This window comes from Taeniopygia guttata, chromosome 12 (genome assembly GCF_048771995.1).
Source record: "Taeniopygia guttata chromosome 12, bTaeGut7.mat, whole genome shotgun sequence".
NCBI classification, from domain to species: domain Eukaryota; kingdom Metazoa; phylum Chordata; class Aves; order Passeriformes; family Estrildidae; genus Taeniopygia; species Taeniopygia guttata.
In genome coordinates this window covers 15469185-15491419 of record NC_133037.1, presented here as the reverse complement: position 1 = coordinate 15491419, position 22235 = coordinate 15469185, and the positions used below count along the sequence as shown (strand labels likewise).

At 37.5% G+C, this 22235-nt stretch overlaps 2 protein-coding genes across 5 annotated transcripts in view; one reads left to right on the top strand and one right to left on the bottom strand.

Moving 5' to 3' along the window:
* The window catches only part of CENPP (centromere protein P), a 113166-nt gene that overhangs the window by 14906 nt on the left and 76025 nt on the right, over nucleotides 1-22235 (bottom strand). The gene's annotated exons all lie outside the window — the stretch shown is intronic.
* Nucleotides 1898-17641, top strand: ECM2 (extracellular matrix protein 2). Of its 2 annotated transcripts, none has more exons than XM_032750630.3 (10): nucleotides 1898-2137; nucleotides 6347-6594; nucleotides 10588-10776; nucleotides 12023-12502; nucleotides 12815-12930; nucleotides 13611-13746; nucleotides 14514-14671; nucleotides 14990-15129; nucleotides 16238-16564; nucleotides 17232-17641. In XM_032750630.3, the coding sequence occupies exons 2-10, from the start codon at nucleotides 6366-6368 to the stop codon at nucleotides 17434-17436; spliced, it is 1980 nt and encodes a 659-aa protein (XP_032606521.3). In that variant the 5' UTR covers nucleotides 1898-2137; nucleotides 6347-6365; the 3' UTR covers nucleotides 17437-17641. The 2 variants fall into 2 exon arrangements, with proteins under 2 accessions (XP_032606521.3, XP_032606520.3); XM_032750629.3 differs by lacking the exon at nucleotides 1898-2137 and adding an exon at nucleotides 2680-2937.

The following is a 22235-nucleotide window of genomic DNA, read 5'->3' as shown; positions in this document are numbered from 1 at the left end:
ATACAGAACTGAGTTTCATGGACTCTGTATGCTGTGACCATAAACAGTTATTTCAACTCTTCTTTCTCTGTACTCTTCATACATATACCCTGTACTCTTCAGACTTTCTATATTTCTTAAGCTGGCTTAATGATTTTTATTTTCAAGACACCCTCCTTCTATTCCTTCAGCCTTCTGGCTTTCTTTGAAGACAAAGATCACTGCAGGCAGAACTTATTCTTCCTGTTTCACTATTTTCCATGTATTTAACTGGCCTTTCAGACAGAAGATGAAAATTTATAAGCTCTTCTCAGCATCACAATTCTGTTAACTTATACATTCATTTGACCTCCTCTGAGGTTTAGAACAGGGGCACAACAGCAGTGAATGTTTTTCCTCCCTCCATTACCTCCTACATAAAGAAGCAAAATTGATAAGAAGGAAAACAACAGTATTATTGTACAATGACTAACAGTTCTTGTTGTGAGAGGAAAAGAGAAGAATCCATGCCAGAGGCTCCAGCCTTCCACAGCCATTTCTCACATCCTATGGCTCTAGCTCAAGGCACAAACCAACAGTGGCAGTTTGCCCTAAGATATAAAATAATAAAAAAAAATTAATTCTAGTTATTATTCACTGCTGTTTAGTCTGCCTCTTCTCTCCTCAAAGGACACGCTGAGGCATCTTAACAGACCAAAACATTCCCACTGCACAACTCATTCCAGCAAGTGGCCAGGGGATGGACATGCATAACACGACTTGCAGATGAAGCAGATTGGCAGCTTGCTCTGCGCTCTTGGATGAACCATTCCCATAAAAACAGTCAATATCAGATCCCTGAGGACAAGCAGTGTTTGCACTCACACAGAAACTACCTGCACTGTGTATGTCTGAAAAAATTTGCCATCCTAGTCTGAACTTTTAGCAGAATATACAGCATTTTTTCTTTAGTTACTATGACAGGCAAGTTTATGTGGAAAATTTTAATGTAAATAACAATATTAAAGACAACCTAATTATTAATCTTAAACAGATTTAAATCTTATTGAAAGGCAGAAGATGATGTCCATTCTCACACACATTTTTTTTTCCAATTAAAAATCCTAAACCTTCTTGATATCAGGCAGCCATGGGCCACTCTTTAACAGCTCCTACAATTTCAAGTGTTATTGCTCATTGCAGGAAGGTGCAATGCCATTTTCATGAAGAGGGACCTGTGTCTTTGCAGATCCCTCAGTCTGTCTTTACTTTTTCCTTAATAAAAGTTGAGAAGATAAGCAAGGGCCTCACAGACATACAGTGAAAATCCTAAATCCCCTAAGCTGACTGAAGGATCCCTTAAGGCATGTCTGAACTTACACCTCAATAATGAAGGCAGACTGAGAGATTTGGGGCCACTCAGCCTGGAGAAGAGAAGGCTTTGGGGACACCTTGGAGCCATTTCCAGGGCCTAAAGGGGTGCCCAGAGAGCTGGAGAGGGGCTTGGGACAATGACCTGGAGTGACAGGACATGGGGGAAAGGGCTTAAACTGAAGGAGGGCAGGGTTAGATGAGATTGGGAAGAAATTCTTCCCTGTGAGGGGCTTGGGCAGGCCTTGGCACAGGTGCCCAGAGCAGCTGTGGCTGCCCCTGGATCCTTGGAAATGTCCAAGGCCAGGCTGGACAGGGCTTGGAGCACCCTGGGACAGTGGAATGTGTTCCTGCCCAGAGCAGAGGGGCAGAATGGCATAAACTTTAAGGCTCCTTCCATCCAGATTTTCAATCAAGTTTTTACATGACTGTAAATGACTTTTACATGACTCCTTTCCTTTCAAACAGCTCCAGATAAATTACCAAAGTTTGGCTTTGCAAAGCAGAGCACAGTAGGAACTGGATGTCTATTTTAAGAGACAATGTGTTCTCCCAGTATCTTTCCACCACACACCGGTTAACAATTATGGTTAACTCAATGGTTACACCATTCCATGACTATCTGTCTAAATATTCCTCAGGCTGTGAGTTCAAGGAAACTACAGATTTTTAATGTCGGCAGAACTCAGAAACACACCAGGTGAATTTGTCATTTTGAAGCTCAGCAGACCCATCCCAGCACTCCCCGGACACTTGGAGCGACCTGGGGATGCAGGAAAAGGCTCTGCTGGCACACACAGGACTTGTGGTAATGTACCTTTAATTCCCTCCCTTCTCCCTGGATCACCAACTTCCCTGCAGCTTCTGCAGAACTGATCTTTAGGATCATGTTTCAGGATGTAATTAGCTGTACAAAAAGAAAAAATGAAGGGAAAATGCTTCAGTCGTTTTATTTTCCATGCATAAGCTACAACTTGCAGTGAAATCATCGCTGTAAGTGGAAAAAAGAAAAACTTTCCATGCTAAAACTTCAACAAAAAGGTTTGCTCCTTATAGATGACAGGCTTTAAGTGCAGGAGTGGAAAAGGAAAACATGAACTGAAAAAAAAAGTTCTAATTTTAATAAATGTTTTTATGTTAAGGCTACATCTGCCAAAGTGTATTAGATCTTATTATTTTATAAAAATCTACATTAAAGTCATGCCACCTGGAAATGAAACTTCTAAATACAGAAACCAGCACTTTTTTTTTGTTTCTTTTGCAAACACTCCATTTCCTTGTTCCTTATGTGACTGTAAGTACTGGAAAAGGATTTCCAGCTGTGCCTTGTCAGCCTCGGGACCGAAGGCATTGTGCTGCTCCTCATTTGCCCGAGCGAGGTTCCAGTGCTCCGAGCACCAGCACAGGCTGAGGCTCTGCACACAGAACTCAGCCCTGGCTCCCCAGGGGAAGAAGCTATTCCAGACTTAACTAAGGAATCATCCCACATGTTTCAACAATCCCTACAGTTTCTCTGTTTGTTTTAAAGATATCACTGAGATTTTGTTTCATTTGCAACGGGAGACTAAATGACAGCAAGCAGAATCTGCTGTTAGGTTAGATTTCAAGGTAAAATGTTTTACATTTTAAATTACTGCTTAAAGCATGGTGTTGAATGGCTTAAACTTCATGTTAACTTTGCAAATATGTAATATTTGAAATGAAATAATGTGGGCTATATTTAGCAGTACTGAACAGAAACGCATTTCTAGATTAAGTGTGCAATACCCGTTGAGTTGCTTTTTGTTCTGTCTGAATGTTTGCCATGCACATCCAACTTAAACTAACGGAAAGTGCAACTGCTCTGGCTGCTATGGATAAATGTTACTTATTTCTGTGTAATGCATTTAAAAAAGAGTGAGTGAAAAATCTTGGCAAAGCTCTTTAACCCCTGTGTGTCATGAGAAATCACACTGACATCTTAGAAATGTGTTTGAATTTCGACTGAATGCATGAAGATAGATTATTTAATAAATTCTGATATTGTGGTATTTCTAAAGGGTCTCTCCTTTAAAAATTAATTATTTCCATTAACATAATAGCAAGCTGACAGGTAACATAATAGCAAGCTGACAGGTAGTGAAGATAAAGGTGCTAATTACTGAACACATTACAAAGTAAACGTAAAGGTAATAAAGATGCTTTCACATACTGTTCCTGATGTAAATATTTATGGGAAAAATGAAAAAAGGTACAGCAATGCAGCCATGTTGAGACTATCTGGCAACACAAACGGTTAATAATTTTATTACACTGGCTATCTGTAATTTTATTTTACTATGCAATGATTTATTATAAAAGTCATAAATTGAATAGGTTGAATTTTCCCCAGATTAAAAGCTGGCGGGCCCTATACAAAATATAGCCTCCTGAGAGATAATCTGAGGATCCTAGACACGGCCAGGAAAGGCCCAAAACACCCAAGGCCTTTCACAATTTGGGCCTTAAAACGTGAAGCGGCACTTATTAACAAAGCCAAGGAAAGGAACTCAGCAGCCCAGTGTTTTGCATGAGAAGAACATAATTTGGTTGAAAGTAGCAATATTAAGCTTTTAGTGCTGAAAAGTTAAATTGGTATAAAAATTAGCATATAAACACATATATGTGAACAAGATTAGTTTATAAAGACATTTTTTGGGGGTGTATGGTGTGTTTTCTGTTGTTTTGTTTCTGATTTTTAAAAATTTGTATTTATAAAGTACTTTATGAAACCAAATTTCACTTTATAATAATTTGCTTTACAATAGAATTTTACTCTTTAAGTTCCTAGCAAAGCATCTTTGAATGTACATTAACATCTATACAGTTAATGTAATATAATTCACTCTATATTACGCCTGACTTTTAAAAAGAAATGGAGAATGGAAAAGTATTTCAGTCATGCCTTTATGTGTCTCTAGTCACAGGAAGAAATGGTTAAATGTTAAAAAAGCCCAAGTGCAATGCAGCAGCATTGTAACTGCACAGCTCTGGTGTCATTATAGAGTATCCCAGAAAAATGGAACCATAACTAAGATGTCAGAAACTTGACAGAATGAACACACATGGCCAAACCTTTCCTTTGTACATCCAGTTTTCCCTGAGGGCTCTCAGTGTGTTTCAGCCCAGCTTGTGGAACAGAAGTTTCCTGTGTAATTTTACAGCCACTCATTACCACGCAAGGCAGACACCAAAGGCTTTGGCTCATCTGTCCTGAGGCACTCAGAAATATGCAACAAGATCAGGCTTTTTCAGTGCAGAGGGCAAGCTTCTGCATCTATTGGAGATGTTAACTAACAGTAATTGCTGTAAATAAAAAGCTATAGAGCCTATACAGCATTTGGAATAAGTGATTTCTGAGGGGCAGAAAGCAGCAAACTAAAGTCTGGATTCATTTCAAAACCTGCCATTCCAGGAGATGCTGTGAGGATTTGTGTGAGACAGTTGCATTTCAAATGCCCTTCATATAGAAATAAAAATAAACTTCAAGTCAAATAATAAAAAACTTCAAGTCCTGAAAATTAATATCTAAATTTGCAATAACAATTTTAAAATAGTTGAACACAGAAGCAACAATATTAAAAAGAAGTAAAATGCATACTCTGAAGCTTATTTACTGGCAACTTCCCATTTTAAAACATGAGAATAAAAAAACCATATGAGAATTATCATGTGGAAAGCATGGAAAACATGCAATCAATCACATGCCTTATATTAAAGAACAGCTAGACAACTTGTACCAAAAATGTGACCTGTTCTATAAATCAGAAAATATCAAGACGAACAAGCTTTTAAACAAAATCTAATTCAGGCAAAACCACAGTTCAAGTTCCTGAAATAATACAGTCCAATATTTACACAATATAATTATAATAAGATTAAGTCCAAAGTGAAAGATGACATGCAAAGCCAGGACTGATGAACATAAAGGAAAAGTGTTTTTTTAATACTTCAAAACTTTCTCAGAGAAAAAACGTGGCCATGCTCTAAGCCTTGTCTTGGCCACAAAGCCCAAGAGCTCCAAGTCCTTCACTAATTCTCACTCTCCCAAGAACACAAATGTCTCCTGTCTGTGCTGTCTCAGTTAAAATAGGCCACAGGACAGCAGCATTTCCTCTTTGAAAGAATTATGCAACAAAGCTCTGACAGATCATTAATGACCCTGGACGTACAGGCTCTTATTTCCACACTGGTACAGCAATCCACTGCTGGATATCCTTCCTTGTGTGTGCTCCTGAATTCTGACTGTTCTGTTTTGGAATGCCACCTATTGGTGACAGTAAATGTAATTTTTCTGTCACAAGCGTAAGAAGGCTCAATTATTTTGAACTTTTTAATAAGCAAATTCAGAACACAACCCATTCTAGACTGACCATACTAGAGCCTACACTTCATAAAAACTTCCACTGGAAAAGCAGCTGTGGGATATCACAAATAGCACAAACTTCCTGAAGGTCTCTGCAGAACCAAGTGGATCCTGTTAGAGAAATGGATGGCCAGAGATGGATGGAGAAGCAACATATCTTCATTTACAGTGAAAAACCATCTTGCACAGAAATGCCAACCCAAAAGCATTTGGGGTAGCACATCACAAATGAATTGGGCATTTTTCTGTTACTTTTCCATTCCCACACTCAGAAGTTACAACACTCTGGAAGAAATAGAAAGAGGAAGACACACTTTACAGAACTCTCAAGAAGTCCCTTGCTGGGAGCAGCAACAATTCCTGAACAGCCAATGCCTCTGGCACAGCAAATCCAAATCACCTCTTCAAATACAACCCCAAACACAAACCAGCACCTGTTTGATGGTGACTGTTGAAAATCACTACAATCAAACTGGTCACTGGAGCTCTCAGAGGGCAATTTCTTTCCAAGGGGAACCTTGGTTATATTGACCTACCATTTCTTAGTTCACCTGCCTTGAAAAGTGCCCTGTGTGGCTGATACGGTCCTAAAAGCTTTCAAGGTCCCTGATTCCCCTGTTTTTCTCATTTCAGGACACTGTGGGACCCACAGATGATGCAGGCCCCATCACTGCTCTGTTGTTTTCTGCTCCTGTGGCTGTGCAGGGATCTGTGCCCAGCTGAAGGCGCTGCTGGCAGGAGGCAGAGGAGGAGGCTGCCCCCCAGAGCAGGCGGGATGGAGCCCAGCATCCCGCTCATCACCATCGATGACAGCGTCATGGGCGTGTTTGACTCGCTGGTGGGGCTGGGGCAACACGAGAGCACCTACAGTGTCCTACCAGGTGAGAACACAGCCCCTCTGCTCCTCGGGGGCTGACTTCTCATTTCAGACAAATGAGCTCACTAAAGCTTTATTTTAGCTCTACTTGCACACATACCTGCTATCTTCTGCAGTGATTTTGTGGTTGGCAATGAGGCTCTTTATCAAACCCTGCTTTGCCAGGTAACAGCAATATTGCCTGCAAGTGTTTTGCATTATTTTTTGATCTGAATGAACAAGAAATTTGTTGGGGTATTTTCATACTTCCAATGTGTTCCAAAGTTGTGTTCCAAATTTGAAGGCCATTTTGAAGAATTTATTGCTCCATATATCTCCTAAATCAATTAACATTTCACTGAAACCTCAACACCAGTAACAGCATTGTTAATTAAAATAGATTCAAGTTTTTATTTTTATTTTGTGGGTTGCATTTTTGAAAAGCAAATTGCACATGCAAAAGGAATAATTTTTGATTTTGTAAATAATAACACTTGGTAGTGGCTGCAATATGGAAGTTACACTATAAACGAGACCTTTATGATGGAAAACTGAGTTAAAAGAGAAAAAAGTCCTACTCATTCAACACAAGGTCACTTTTATGCTCCATCTATATTGACAACCCAGATTTATTTAATAGAAGTTCAGTAGTGTGATTTATAAAAAACTTGCCTTTTTGGTGATCCAGAGGTTTTCACCTCTGTAGTAATATATATTTTATAGATACAGATATTTCCATTCCTCCAAAAGAGATCACAGAATAAGTAAAATCTTCATGTGCAGTTCAATGAATTTTATGGGAAAAAAACCCAAAAAAACCAAACCAAAACAAAACCAGACCAAAACAGAATGCCCTGATTCCCATATTCTATATAAAATAATAATAATAAATTTTCACGAGCAAGAATTTAAGCCTTTCAATGTGTCACACAACAGACATGACCAGTGGGTTAAGAGGTCTCAAATGGCCAAACATAGACCAGACACATTTTTTCCACAACTACTGTTTGTTTTGAGTCCTTACTTCAGAAAAGCTGAACCATTTCGAATCAAGTATTTGAAATTAAGGGGTTTGAATAGGAAAACTAGCAAAACTCTGGACTATGGCATTTTCAGTGTGTATTACAACATTATACATATTACTAATGTCAAACATTTAACTTGAAAATATTTTTTAAGCAGAGGAAAATACCACGTAAGTAGCTTACACTTCATGTAAGATATTCCAGAGTTTCTGTCGGGACCATCAGTCATGCTGAAATAATGCACAGCTCTTCCCCCTCCCCACCTCGCTTGTTTCTTTCTATCTGGACTTGCATCCAAAAGCTGAGCTAAAACCACTGAACTCATTTTATTTGGAACTTCATGCTGAATTTACACCATATTTCCAAAGGTTAAAAGTCCTATGCTCATCTGCCAAAGACTGGAACCACAAGGTATTTTTTTAGTCTAGCTTTTAAAGTTCAAAATTTTTTCAAGTTAATGTCAGATTTGGAAAAAACAGTCTATTAAATAATAGAACACTATTATTAATCATGTTTCAAAATAAAAGAAAATGCAATCCAAACATTAATTTTCATTCTCTTAGCTACTTGTTTTGGTCTTAGATTAAAAAAAAAACCAAAACAAACCAGCCTGACTTTACAGATATATGCAGGATGAAAATTAGCAGCTAACTGGAGGCTTAGCAGTAACCAGACGTATCTAATTCCTCCAGATTAGAATAATGTGAACATTTAAATTAAATCAAACAGTTGTCCACAACATGAGGTAATTTGCAGTTGTCCATTAGGCAGAGCAGAGTAGGATGTTCACTGACCATCTCTGATCTCTCATCCCCCACCTCTCCCTGCTCACACCAAGCTGAAGTGACTCAGTGCTCAGGAAATGTGAGGAGTTTCTCAGCACAGCCTTTTTGTGTCTCACAGGGGTTCTGGGAATCCCAACAGTGCCAGACAGCAGCTCTGCAATGTACCCAAAGGGTAAAACCTTTGTCTTTGAGCACATGCAACTCTCATGTACCCAGGGAAAAAAGGATCGTTTGTTAAAGCCGCCTGCAGAGGCCAAGCCTGATGACTTAGATCTTTATGCTTATTCAGACAAGATTTACATTGACTTCTGATACACTCTAGTAGCTAAAACAAAAGAAAGAATTTTAGGAAGCACAGAAGAATTTCCTTCTCAAGCCAGATTATGCTCTTCTGGAACAGTAATTGTTTTATTGTTTAACATGAGAAAGTGTAGGATTCTTTTTGTGTTTCTTTTGGAGGTTATTTAAAAGAAGTATTGTGGTGTACTGGCAAGCACATAAACTCCAAAGTCAGGATCCAGCAAACAGCTGGATTGCAGATACCTGGGTGGAATGACAAGGGACTTAAAGCCAACTAACACTTGGCCCTGGCTAATTCCTCTTCTCCTCCAGTTGACATGGTTGGAGTTGCTTAGAGCACAACTTTATGCAGCTGAAATGAGGCAGAGATGTCCCAGACCTTTGAAAAAACAAGATGCAATCCTCAAAACTTTAATTTCTTGTCTTTTCCAACCTAAGAACAATTTAAATAAAAGCATTTTTTAAAAAACATGGAACATAGAGGATCATCCAAACTGGATGATTCTGATAATTTATTTTTATTGTAGAAAACAGATTGATATCCAGTGGTCTTTGAGCAGAAGGACAAAGGAAGAACCTTTGTTATGAAGTAGGACTACCTTGAAAGACTTTGCAAAATGCCTCATTTTGAGACAAATATTAATCCCAGAGACATTTCAAATGAAATATTTACAATAGTCTTACAAGGTTATTTAAAGGCTATACTGAATACTCTTATTAAAACGAAACACCCAGGAATGGAGCAGGGCAGAGTGTGGGAAAACAAACCCTGCAAAGAACCCCTCCAAAGACAATTTGTGCACAAGTGAAAGTCTCCTGGCATGCAGATTTAGGTGAGGAAAGACTTTCCCACCGTATTAATTTTCATCTGAAGGAGGAAGTCAAACTGAATAGGAAAACAGGAAATTTCTTTTTCTTTATATGCAGAGAAGTGCAAAGTTAACTTGGAAATGGGTTTTCATCTCAAAACAACACTTCAGCAATGCATTCTCAGGTTGGTTAGAAAGAGGAAAAGGAAGGTCTGAGGAAATTCAGCTTCTCAACAAGATTTAGAAGTACATGGAAAAAAGGGAATATTTGCATGGGATGAAGAATCTCAGCCTTGGTTTTCCTTCACTCAAAAAACCCAAAAATAAAAAAGCAATGTGCTAAGTGCAATGTTTATCCTGGAGTCTGGGGGAGAACTGCCCAGGGAAGATTCTGCTGAGGTGAACTCCACCACTGGAATGAAAGCAGACTCAGCTTAGTTTCCTTCCCAAGCCTCTGTGCTCTCCAGATCACTTCCCTACTGAATATCTGACTAGAGCTTACAAAATTACATTCCTTTCTGAAAATTTCAACCAGTACCCTGGGGAGATCTCAATCTTTTGTGGGTACATGTCCAGAATTTTTAGAGACAGAGTATTTCATAGCACAAGTTGTTCTAGATTACTGCTTGTCTAGAAAAGAGGTTGGTTTGTTTGTTCCCCGCCCCCCCAATAAAGAAACTTACAGGGAAGTGGAGATTTTTGCCATCTCATCAGTCATCCCAGAATGGAGTTTACTTCCACCAAGCCTATGAACTGTCACTATAAACTGAATATTGTTACGCTCCCAGTTCTGCAGGGCCTTAATAAAATTTTCTCATTTAATGTACAAGGTATTAGAAAAGATCTGTAGTGCACAAGAAAGGAACAGAAGAAGGTCTGGAAAAAATATTCAGGTTTTCCATAACTGGAGATTACTAAAAAGCTGAAGGAAATACAGCTATGAAAAGTAAGGAATAATGATAAGATCCATTGAGTAGGGTGTATTTTACATATTTTCAAAATGAGAACACAATAGTAATGCTTCTTTCCAAAGTTTTAAATTAACACTGTTGGTTTACTTTGAGCTGTTTAACTCCCATTTCCCATCTTTTGTCCCTAGGGAAGAAGGGGCAGTGCACAGCTAACGGGATGATCATGTTTGACAAAGCCGTGTGGTCTCCCCAGCCCTGCGTCACCTGCCTGTGCTCCAAGGGAGAGGTGATCTGTGACACGGCCATGTGTCACCCTCTGAAATGTCCCCAGACCGTCATTCCCGCAGGAGAGTGCTGCCCAGTATGTTCTGAAACTGGTATGGGACACCACACATTTTTTAAAACCTTACATAAACACTGCATTTAATGACCCCAAAAGTTACAAGGTACACATTATCCTCAATTCCATGATAAAAGCAGCTCTTCAGAGCTTCTACTCCAGCTGACCTCAGTTTCTCTGAGCACTCTGTTAGATGAGTTTGATGCAACATTTAAAGAAAAGACGATGCTAAGTATGCAATGGTAAATATCATTGTATTTATTTTTTTACTTCCCCTTTGTGCTTCCCCCTACGTTTACAGAACTTTGTAAATGTATGAAAAAATAACATCTACTTATATTTTCTATCCCACTTCCATTTATAAAGGATCAATCAATAACTACTGGCCATTATTGATGTATTAGATATACAGACCAGTAAATCTTTGTAAGGAGTTCAAGAACTTGTAGCAATTTGATGTAAATCAACAGAAGAAAGTTAATTCACAAGAGAACCCCCAGAATTACAATCTTGGTATTTCACAATAATTTAAATAAAACTGGTACTTTTAAAAAGAAAAGGAATGGAGGAGGTAAATATGAGATGCGATTTCATTCCTTTCTTTCCCACACTCCCAATATTTTATATCTGCAAAGTACTGAATTCAATCTCCTACTACTGTAAGAAATATTTATCCTCATGTGTATATACATGTGACACTCTGAGATGAGACATAGGAATTCATTGTAGAACTGTAAAAGTCATGTTGACTGAGATATTTAAACTCCTTTTATTACAATTGTCCTATTATGGAAGTAAAAACTGCATTTTGGAAATGGAATTAATGCATTTCCCTGGTGAGATCCCCACCTGCAGCCAACTCCTCCCCTGACAGTCCCTTTTGGACGAGAACAAGCCTTGACCTTTGTGAATTTTTTCCAAATTAGCTCCCACTCCCAGACACATTATTTTTCCTCTTTAGACACCTCCATCAACAAAAAACCCGTAACTAATAAGTCAAAAAGGAAGATAATGAAGGCTATATTATTTTTTCCACCTTTCTGTCTGGAGTTCTCAGGAATTGTAGCTGTGTGCAAACTCTTCTGTATGGCTGCCTCCATAATTTGTCAGTCAAGTGTGTCTTTTATCAAGCAGCAAGACCACATTTCTATTCTTTGAATCGTTTTCTAAGAGGAATAATATTTTATAGTCATAATTTTCTACTGTATGTGGGAAATAGTGCTTACTAATGATTTAGTTTATGAGACTCTTTTGTGTTGTTTTGTTGTTTTTCTCCTCATTAGCCTCCTCGTTAGACTCCAGTATAATTTCACTGGATGACATCAGTGAGTTGTCTGGTGACTCCCCAGACCCCAAGGACCTCGACACCACCAGTGTTCTGCCATCAGCACAAACTCAAATGGAAAAGGAAGAGCTGCTGCCAACAGAAGTGATAGAGGTTAGAGACAAGAAGGGTCACAAAAAAGGGGAGAAGAAAAGAAAAAGGAAAGGCAAAAAGAATCGCCAGAGGCACAAAGGGCGTCACAGAGAGAAGCTGCCTGTCCCCAGAACAGGAGCTGCAGGAGATGAGCAGTATGAAAGTGATGAAGATGATAGTGCTCTCAGAATTCCATCTCATTTCCCAATTCCTGTTCCACCCATAGAAGCTCCTCCTTTGCCCTCTGGATGTGCCACCTCAGACACCACAGTAAGCTGCATTAATGCCAAACTTACACAAATACCTCCCATCTCAGATCCAGACCTAACAAGTTTAGACCTTACAGGTAATTAATGGATCTACTTTGCATGACTTTTCTAACATCATCCACCCTCAAATGCAGTCAACACCACTGTTAATGCTTTTTCATTCCTAAATAAAGAAAAGTTTTAGAACTAATTGTACAGCTAAGCTTTAAAACAAGAAATGAAAACCATTAGATTTGCATGCCAGCACTTAAATACTAAGATGAACATATCTACACAAAATTACTGTCCATAATGCTATTTTTGTGATATATTTTCTAGATCCAATACTACACACCTCAGGTGCAGACTGTATTTCATAACTCAAACTTTTTTCTTGCCTTGTGTCCCAGGAAATAGCATCACTACTATCTCAGATGAAGCTTTCAATGGGCTACCTAATTTGGAATGGATTGATTTGAGTAAAAATAACATTACCTCTCCTGGCATAGGTCCCAAAGCATTCCAAGTAAGAAAGTCAGCTCCTCTTCTGTTACCCTCTCAGTAATTGCTGCTTTTGTTTTTTAAAGAATGTTTTTTGCTTTTCAGTTTATGGATCTAAGCCACTTTGCACCTTGTATAAGTAAGCATTGTATAATTCAATAGCTACTTTAAGAAATTTCTCACCATAATCAAGAATTAAAATTAAGATATAATAATTTTTCATACCAATTTTTTAAGCTGGCTTAAGCATAATAACCCTCAGTTACTGAAAGCTGCTTCTGCCTGAGTAAATTTGCTGACCTACAAAAAATCATCAGTTTACTCACAGATCAAGAGGATAAGCATGTAATTTCTAAATGCATGTACTTTGAAGTCCTAAACACTGCACAGTGTAGTGAGGCAATATATCCACAATTCACAGAGAGCAGCAGAATATGAACAGTGATCCTGGGGAGCTGCAGCAGGGCTGTGGGGAAGCTTTTTGAGTTACATATGACATTAACTGGCACTTTTCTTAATATTTAACAGAAAATAACCTATTAGACTGACAGGAAAAAAATAATAGTTTTTTAATTCAAAACACTGGATACTACTGCACTGCTGCTGAAAAACCTTATAGAGTGTGTGTTTAAGAAAATCTTAACTCAAAATTTAACTGCGTATTTTGCATCTTGTTAATATAAATGCTCTTCCTCCCTGTGAAAGATCCTGAAAAAGCTGAAACGTTTGTATTTGGATGGAAATATGCTGGTACTTATTCCCTCTGAATTGCCATCAACTTTGGAAGAAATAAAAATAAATGACAACCAACTTCATGCGATTGATGAAGACAGCTTAAAAGGTATTTTAAAAAATGAATGTCAATCATATGAAAAATCAAAAATAAATTTGAAAAACTGAATATTAAACCTGGTTTGACATAGAAAAATAATTGTTAGCTTTAAAGTGCCATGTCTTTAAAAGGCAGCACGAGCTGAAAGACTTGCATGACAAAGTATTTTAAAATTATATTTTCCCTTATACAACTGCTCCTCTCCCAAAGCAGTTTATATTTAAGGTCACTACGTGGAGGTGAATTTGAAGCATATTGAAGACACCTGCTATCCCTACATTTAACCTGATGGCTTTATGTGTGGTGAAACCATTTTAGTTATTTTTAAATTGCACGAAAGCAAACAGATTTTGATGTCTTATGAAAAATAAGGGAGAATATAATTGGAGTCAATCGTGATCATTTGATGTCAGTTTAAACACAGGCTGATAGAAAAAAAGAGAAAGAAAAAGGAAAGGGTACCATCCATGTCAGAATTTGATGGACTTTTTTGCTTCCTTTCCTCTCCTGCCAAAAGGGTCCAATCTAAACTGGATCTGCTGCTGCCCTTGCATTTGTACTGGGAGAGGAAAATGTAAATAAAGCTGTGGTCCATCTCTAAAGCTCTACAACCTTATGAACAATCCATGATTATGAGATAATAAAATCAGTTCATTTTTATTGCTCATTGCTGTGAACTGATCTGGGTAATGCTTAAGACTGTTAAATTATGAATGTGTATTTTAACAAGATACACGATGGCATTAATTAACTGAAATTAAACTTTTTCTCCTTAGATTTAAAGAACTTGGTCACTCTGGAATTAGAAGGAAATAAACTTAGTGAAGCAAATGTCAGTCCTTTGGCCTTTTATCCTTTGAAAAGTCTTTCTTATTTGCGACTGGGAAGAAATAAGTTTAGAATTATACCACAAGGTCTTCCTGCCACTCTTGAGGTAAAAAATCCCAAAACAACCAAAATAAATACTAGCAACAACAACCCCCCCCCAACAAACACCCAAAGAGATGCAATTCCTTCTGTTTGCCCTTCCAAAGCAATATGTATTCTCCCAAATGAGAAAACAAAGCAATTGCTTTGGAAAATTGTGTTTCTGAAGGTCCCACTACAGCTACAAAGTGACTCTGGTTCAGATTCAGAATTAACAGATAGACCAGGGGATACAGGGGACAGGTAATTGCTGCACTTGGAATTTGCAATGGGAAAACGCAGCCTATTCTGATCTCACAAATTTTCTTCCCAAATATACTTACAGGAGTTATATCTTGAACATAATCAAATTGAAGAAGTGTCAGAAATTTGCTTTAACCATACCAGAAACATCAACATAATTGGGCTAAAGCATAACAAATTAGAAGAGCACAGGATAGCACCTTTAGCTTGGATAAACCAAGAGTAAGTACCAGACATTTAAAATATATTTATTTCATTTTTTCTCTCTTTTTAATGAGTCAAATTATCAAATAAATATTTTCACTTCATTACTTCTAACTTAGAGTTTTAGTTATACTTTGATTTGTTTTCCTTTGCTAATTTTTCTAAAATTCCCTTGCTTAACTGTATAATCTAGAAGATATCAGTCAGCTGTCAAATAGAAAGATCTTTTGCCTCAAATCTGTACTATATTAATATAAAAGTCAATATTTTTTCCTGACCACCCATTCAAGATTGAACCTGAACTATAAATAATACTATATACAATTACATGGTAATTTAGTATTGATACATAATTATCTCACAGGTAATTTAAAAATAATTTAATACTATCCAAGTCTTATTTCCCATTGTATTAAAAATTATAAGAGTAAATAAGATGAAGGGAAGACTGTGCAGCTGCATTGTCTAAGAACAGAATATAAGCAGAGTGAGCAATGAGAATGTTAAGTAGTAAAAGATGATAGTGCTTTTGATTTTCCTGCTAAATAATTTGCCAAGCTGAGCAGGGTACCCGGCCATCACTGGCAGCTGCAGCCCTATCCCTTGATTCCTGAGCTTGTAAATTCCTTAAGCTGAAAACAACCACGTTGTTACTAGTGATGGCATCTCTCATCCCTGGAAGCAAAGCATGTGGGACTGATTCATTCACACAATTCCATTTCAAATGGGCTTCAGAACAAAGCTTAAAACTCCCTGTTAATGGGATAATGACTGAAATCCCAAGGTTATTCCAGTCCTTCAGTGTAACTCATTATTGCAGCAATCCCAAATAAGTCCCTTGGGATTCCCCTGTTCTGCCCCCCCACCCTCATTACTGGAGATCTCTTCCCATCTACAACATCATTGTGCTTGATTGGTAATTCATGACTTAATTATTTCTATTCCCAGAGTAATTATGCATGACCATGGTCCATAAAATGCATTCTACCCTATTAAGAGAAATATTTCCCTTGGAAATTTCATTCCCTGGTAATGCTGTGAAGCAGAGCCTTGTACAGAACACAGCACTGCCAGGGCAGGAGCTCAGAGGGGTTTCAGTATTTTTTTCTTTTCTCCTTTAATGCAGGAACTTGGAGTCAATCGATCTCTCTTATAATAAGTTGTATCATGTTCCCTCCTATCTGCCAAAATCTTTACTCCATCTGGTACTTATAGGAAATCAGATTGAAAGAATTCCAGGCTATGTGTTTGGCCACATGAGGCCTGGGCTGGAGTATCTCTACCTGTCCTTTAACAAACTCACCGACGATGGCATTGACCCGGTGTCATTTTTTGGAGCTTACCACTCCCTGCGGGAGCTCTTTTTGGATCACAATGAATTGAAGGCTGTACCTTTTGGGATTGATGAAATGAGAAAACTACGTTTTCTAAGACTGAACAATAATAAAATAAGGTAATTTCCAAGCTCTTTGTTTCATTAATGACATTAAAATGAATAAGACATGCTTTGCTTTAGGACTTTGCTGTTTTAAAGTAAATATTTGTTTAAAAAAGTCTGAAGGAGGAGCTGAATCCTGAGTTTTCTACTGCAGTATTTCTTAATATCACAGAAGTGAGATTTCCCCCTTCCTCACAGTTACTGAAAATGCTCATCACCAGCAATCACCAGCTTTCCTGCTCCTGGAGCAGAGCCCAGAGTGATAACAAAATAATGGTAGGAGTCAGCAGCTGGAATCACCTGGTGAGCAGGTTCCACCAGCCCCAGCTGGGGAGCCACGTGTGCAATCCAGGCCCTCTGTGCTGTTAGGTAAGGCAAAGGAACGAAAACAAGAGAATTCCATGTGTCAGACAAAGTTTTCATTCAGCAACATGTGTCAATACTTTCCTCAGGAAAATTCAGTCTATGATATAAATGAGAAAACAATGCAAGGAGAGAATGTCCAAAACAATGGCTTTTGAAAGTCCTCAGTAAATACGTAATTGAGAAAATTTAATGTACTGATGAACTTAGCATCTTCAAATGTCTAAATAGACAGCAACTCTAAAATAAATGTTGAAGTTAAGAGTTATCTGGAATGATTAGAACATGATTGTAACATGATCCGTCCCCTGTGTCACAGGACAGTGCCCCCAGAACGCATCTGCAGGACTCAGACCCACCACGAGGATGAGCAAGACCACAGTGAGGAGGAGTATGAAGATTCCCACTTGGAACATGTTCACCTTGAAAACAACTACATCAACACAAGGCAGCTCTCCCCACATTCATTTTCATGCATAAGATCCTATTGCAGTGTTGTTCTTAAACCACAGAAGACCAAATAAACCCGCGAAATTCTGCATTACAACCCCCATCTCTACAAATGTAGTTTTATTTATTCTCTCTACTCATTGGTCTGCTTATTTCTGATTTAAACCCTTCCTACTACCATAAATATGATACTGTATATTATCTACTGAAGTAAGGTACCAGTGTGTTTCTTCATATTGTTCCATTATAAAACCATTAAATGTAAAAATTGAAGCTTAAGATTATGACATCTATTTTTATTTCTATTAACACTATTCTGCTTAAACACGGATCAAACTGTGCCCCCAGCACACCCTCTATAAGATCAGATTTTAGGATTTAAAAATATAACTAAACCCTCAGCTTGGTCCTATCTTATTTGATTAACTGAATTTAAAACATTTTAAGTGGTACCATCAATTGTAAAAATTGTACATAAAAAAGAAAAATCCTTGAGCTAAGAACATTCTACAGCAACGCAGGAATCAAATTTCTTAAAACACACACAGGACTGGATTTTCTACCAAACATTTTGCTTTGATTATTAAGCTCTCTTCCAAGTGAAATTTTAAGAAAAAAAAGTTAAATTATTTGTTTTAGATGACCCTGAAAACTTCCTGTAATTTAAACACATTCTGATGAACTAGAGGAATGAGCAGTTAATTTCTATCTGGATGCCTTTTTTTTTTTTAAACAAAGCATATTTTAATTTCTAAAAATTATTTTAAAAGTCACAGTAGTAGGTTCCACTCATCTCTACCATACTTAGTTTATTAGATTTTTACACAGTACAGGATGTGTAGTCTTATAATAAATTTAAGCAAGACACCACGTATTGCTGGAAGTATTTTCATTCAAGTAGAATTCTTATCAAACATTCAGAGTCATAAGACCCAAAAGGAATTCTCCACTGGATTTGCATGGGATAACACCACTAAAATACAGATGAATCAAGATTTATTGCGACCATTAACATATTTTTTCTCCAAGGTGTGCTTTTTCACTATTAAGATACCATAAAAGTGAACTTTATGCAACTAATTTGACTAAGATTATTCCTTTGTGGGTTTAGTACAATGAGTATCAAACTTGCCTGACATCACACTGTGGAAGTTGTTCCTATGAGAAGCCCTCAGCAGTGGAATGTGACCTGAAGTGAAGTTACAATGCCAAAGTAAAGCTCCAGTAGTGAGACAGAGAACGAAGGAAAAATGTTCTTGAAATGGAGCACAACAGTAGCAGAGACAGGAGACCAAGAAAGAAGCCAAGGGATGAAGGACACAACAAATGGGTGGGTGCTTGCTCACTTCAGAAATACACAGGCTTACTTACACAACATTTTTATATGTCGGATGGAAGCACCTCAAATCCACTCTTCAAAATGGCCAATTATATTGGAAGTGGAATGGGCTTTACGATAAAACTCTCATCACTTCTAAACAGTGAGCTTGAAAGAATTTTATAAACAAAGTAAATGGGATTGTCACAATTTTACAGCTTGTGACTCTAGGACACAGTGACCTGAGAATTCTTGGTCAAGAAAAACATGGGAACAACTTTGGAATCTTTGACCACCAGTACAATAAAAATATGCAAGGGCAGCTCAACATAAAACCACTGTAGTTAGTTTATTCTCTAAAATATACTTGAGCAAATAATTTTTGCAGGCTTACATTGGAAATGAACATACTTTGAGAAGGTCATTGGATTGAGAATGGAATAGCAGTTTTGCTTGTTTGCTTGTTATCAGAATCAGAATTCTTGTGAAATAGTGTGTGTGTATATATATATATATATATATATATATATATATAAAGTATGAATATTGGGAGAGCCTTCATGGCAAGTCCCTGATGAGGATTGCTTTGAAAGAGATCCTGCTAAGCCAATCCAGTAACATTTCTGCTAGGCAATGGGATATGGGAGATAGATAGCAGCATTCTTATTTCACCTGTTCTCCACACACACATGCAGATGACTTCTATTCATAGATAAATTCAAGAGTGAACCAGCTGCAACTTTCTACAGCTGCAGAGATGTCCCATCAGATTTTTTTAAAACATTTCTGAGAGGAAACTGCTTACAGTATGGCAAAAACCCTGAATATAATGTTTTCAGTAACCCAGCCAGAGACAAATGCAAGGTAAACAGATCTGAATACAAAGTGTGAATGTCGAAACTACAAGAGGGAAAGATATTTTACAGTCAGTAAGAGACCAGAATAGGAAAGGTTAGGATTCACTAGCCATAGCAATTCCAGAACCACAATGCTTTGTGGCATAAGATGATTTTTGGGAGTTTAGAATCTCAGTTAGATTACTAAGTTGTGACTTGCATTGTTGGCTCAAGTATCCCACATCAGAATTTTGACAAGATTTGCTAAATGTCATATAAATTGAAATGGAGCAGTAGACATCCTCTGGTTATCACCAAATTAATAGAAAAGATGAAGAAGATATTGTTGTTTTTACTGGGGAAATTATGATGGAACTTGGAGGATCTGCCTGAGCCAGGGACAGGCAATTCTGGTATGATAAAAACTGTAGAGGTCTCCAAAAGAATAATGTTGTTTCCATGGAAGCTTGGACAGCTTTCTGAATTTGAAGGAACAGTTAGAGTCAATGTTTTCTCTAAGCAAGGTAAAAGAGCTTTCTTAGGGAAAAAAACTCAACCAAAACCACACAAAAATCTCAGAAAAATAAAGGCATCAAATACCTCCCAAAATGAGATTTTCATTATTAATGCCTATGTGTTGAGGCTATTAGAATCTCTGAGACCCCAAAAATGTTGAGTTAATGCTATTTACCCTTCTCCACTTTCCATTTCAATTTAACAGAGATCCCTCCACAACAAAGCTACAAATCACTCTGCCCCGAAAAGGAGTTGCTGTGTGACCACTTGCTTTCTATTTGCCTGTGACCAAGTGAATTTTACTCTTACAGTAACACTACAGAGAGTAGTTGATGTAATTTCTGAATTTCAATTCTGAAATATCCATCATGCTTGCACTTACTGCAAAAACCCCTTAGCACGCTAAAAGAAAATAACTATCAGAACTAGGAAACAGAATGTTAACGTTTTTCTACCAAAAATTTGGGCTTTTACTGAAAGAAATTGATGAACTTTAAAGCTCTTTCAAATCACAGCTTTGTAAACAGTTACATCACAGCAAGAAAATAAACAGTTTATCATTTATGTCATGTGGTAACACCAGCATTAACTGGTGGAAACTCTCCCGAGAAAGCATTTTCTCATTTAAGTACTTTGTTTATATTCCAATGTATACAATTTTCAGACAAGTCTATAGACTGAAAAATTGTAAAATTATGAGTAAATACTACCAAAATAATTTTACACACTATCCCTGTAACTTTCTGCATGAAGCAGTTTGCAGAGAGCAACTCTGCTGACCATGGGTTTGCAGACGAATACAATTTCTCATGTTCTGGAAGGTTCCTCAGGATGCTTCAAAATCTCTCCTCAGTTGGACGTGTAACCCCAGGGACCTGCTTTGGATTTACAGCCTCAAACAACCAACCAATGCCAAAACAACAAAGAACTTGAGGTACCAACATCTGATACAACTTCTACACCACCTCTCCTCGCTGAAGTCATGGATTGGATTTTGGAAGACCAAACTTCAGGTCAAATCAGTGCTCTAAGGGGTCAGAACCACACCATGGCCCCCTTGTAGAACATCCCAACCACAGAGGTAAAGCCAACCATTTGGAAATAGTGAATGTTTTTAAAGATATTTCCTTTAAAGCTGGTTTTGGCTGCAGGAAGCATTTAAAGGTTTAGTGAACTGTGTAACCACCCCTCATTTGGAAGAAGCCCTGCATAACAGTCTCGCTGTCTTCTTGTAAAGTGAAAAAGGTACAAACATCTATGCAAAAAGATTTATAATAATATGTTGGCCTTGCTCAGCAGACACACATTTCTGTTTTCTAATGAACAAAAGAGATCCCTGCTTTTATTGCATCTTTAGTAACATGACCCGTGTCTTACAGTTAGTTACCATTGAATCCCAAACTCTATTTCAGGGCTTTAATTTTACTTCTCTTGGCACACTGAAGACCATTTTAAATGGGGAAAAACCAGCAGACGTGAAATAAGAGCTCTGATTTAAAGATGTCAACAACCGCTGTTCAGTCTCAAGGCCCCAAAGTATTGTGGAAAAATGTTGGAATGCTTTTTCCATCTAAAATAGTGAAGACGTCATTTAAAAACCTCTAAAATGTATTAAACAGATCTCCTTATCCACATTAAGAAACAATCATATGATCAAAATGAATCTAGCTTTTTATTTTCCCAATAAATTAACATCCTACTCCTAAGTTTTATACAAGTCAGGTACCAAGAAGCTATGTTCAAATGCCTGCAAGTATAATTTCAACAATTTTTTTACAACTGCTATAATGAAATTCAATGGAAATATAGTGTTTAATGTTCCCAATAACCAGGTTACAAAGTCTCATTACAGATGCAATGTTCCTTGCTAACAGACACCCTGTTCTACATTAAAACTCCATCAGGAGAGACCCATAAAGACACAGCACTGTTCTTTTATTTTCAATTTAAGATGTGAAGAGAGACCATCAAGCATAACTCTTAATAAAAATCTTCCATTCCACATCATGCAAGAGTTACTGGGTCACTTAATTACCTTTAAGAACACATTCTGCACCATTCTGTGTCTCTGAAAGAACTTAAGAGACTTGAGTACTGCATAGAACATTTTGACCACCCCAGAAACCAATTAATAATAAATTACCCCTTTTATGATACCGAAATACTTCAGTTAGTAAAGCAAAAGTAAACCAACAGATTCATT

Excerpts from the sequence above, each read along its gene's own strand:
- ECM2 (XM_032750630.3), top strand. The coding sequence starts at position 6,366 with ATGATGCAGGCCCCATCACTGCTCTGTTGTTTTCTGCTCCTGTGGCTG. Across the intron at positions 12,503-12,814 it reads AACAAGTTTAGACCTTACAG|GAAATAGCATCACTACTATC; the intron begins GTAATTAATGGA and ends CTTGTGTCCCAG. Across the intron at positions 12,931-13,610 it reads TAGGTCCCAAAGCATTCCAA|ATCCTGAAAAAGCTGAAACG; the intron begins GTAAGAAAGTCA and ends TCCCTGTGAAAG.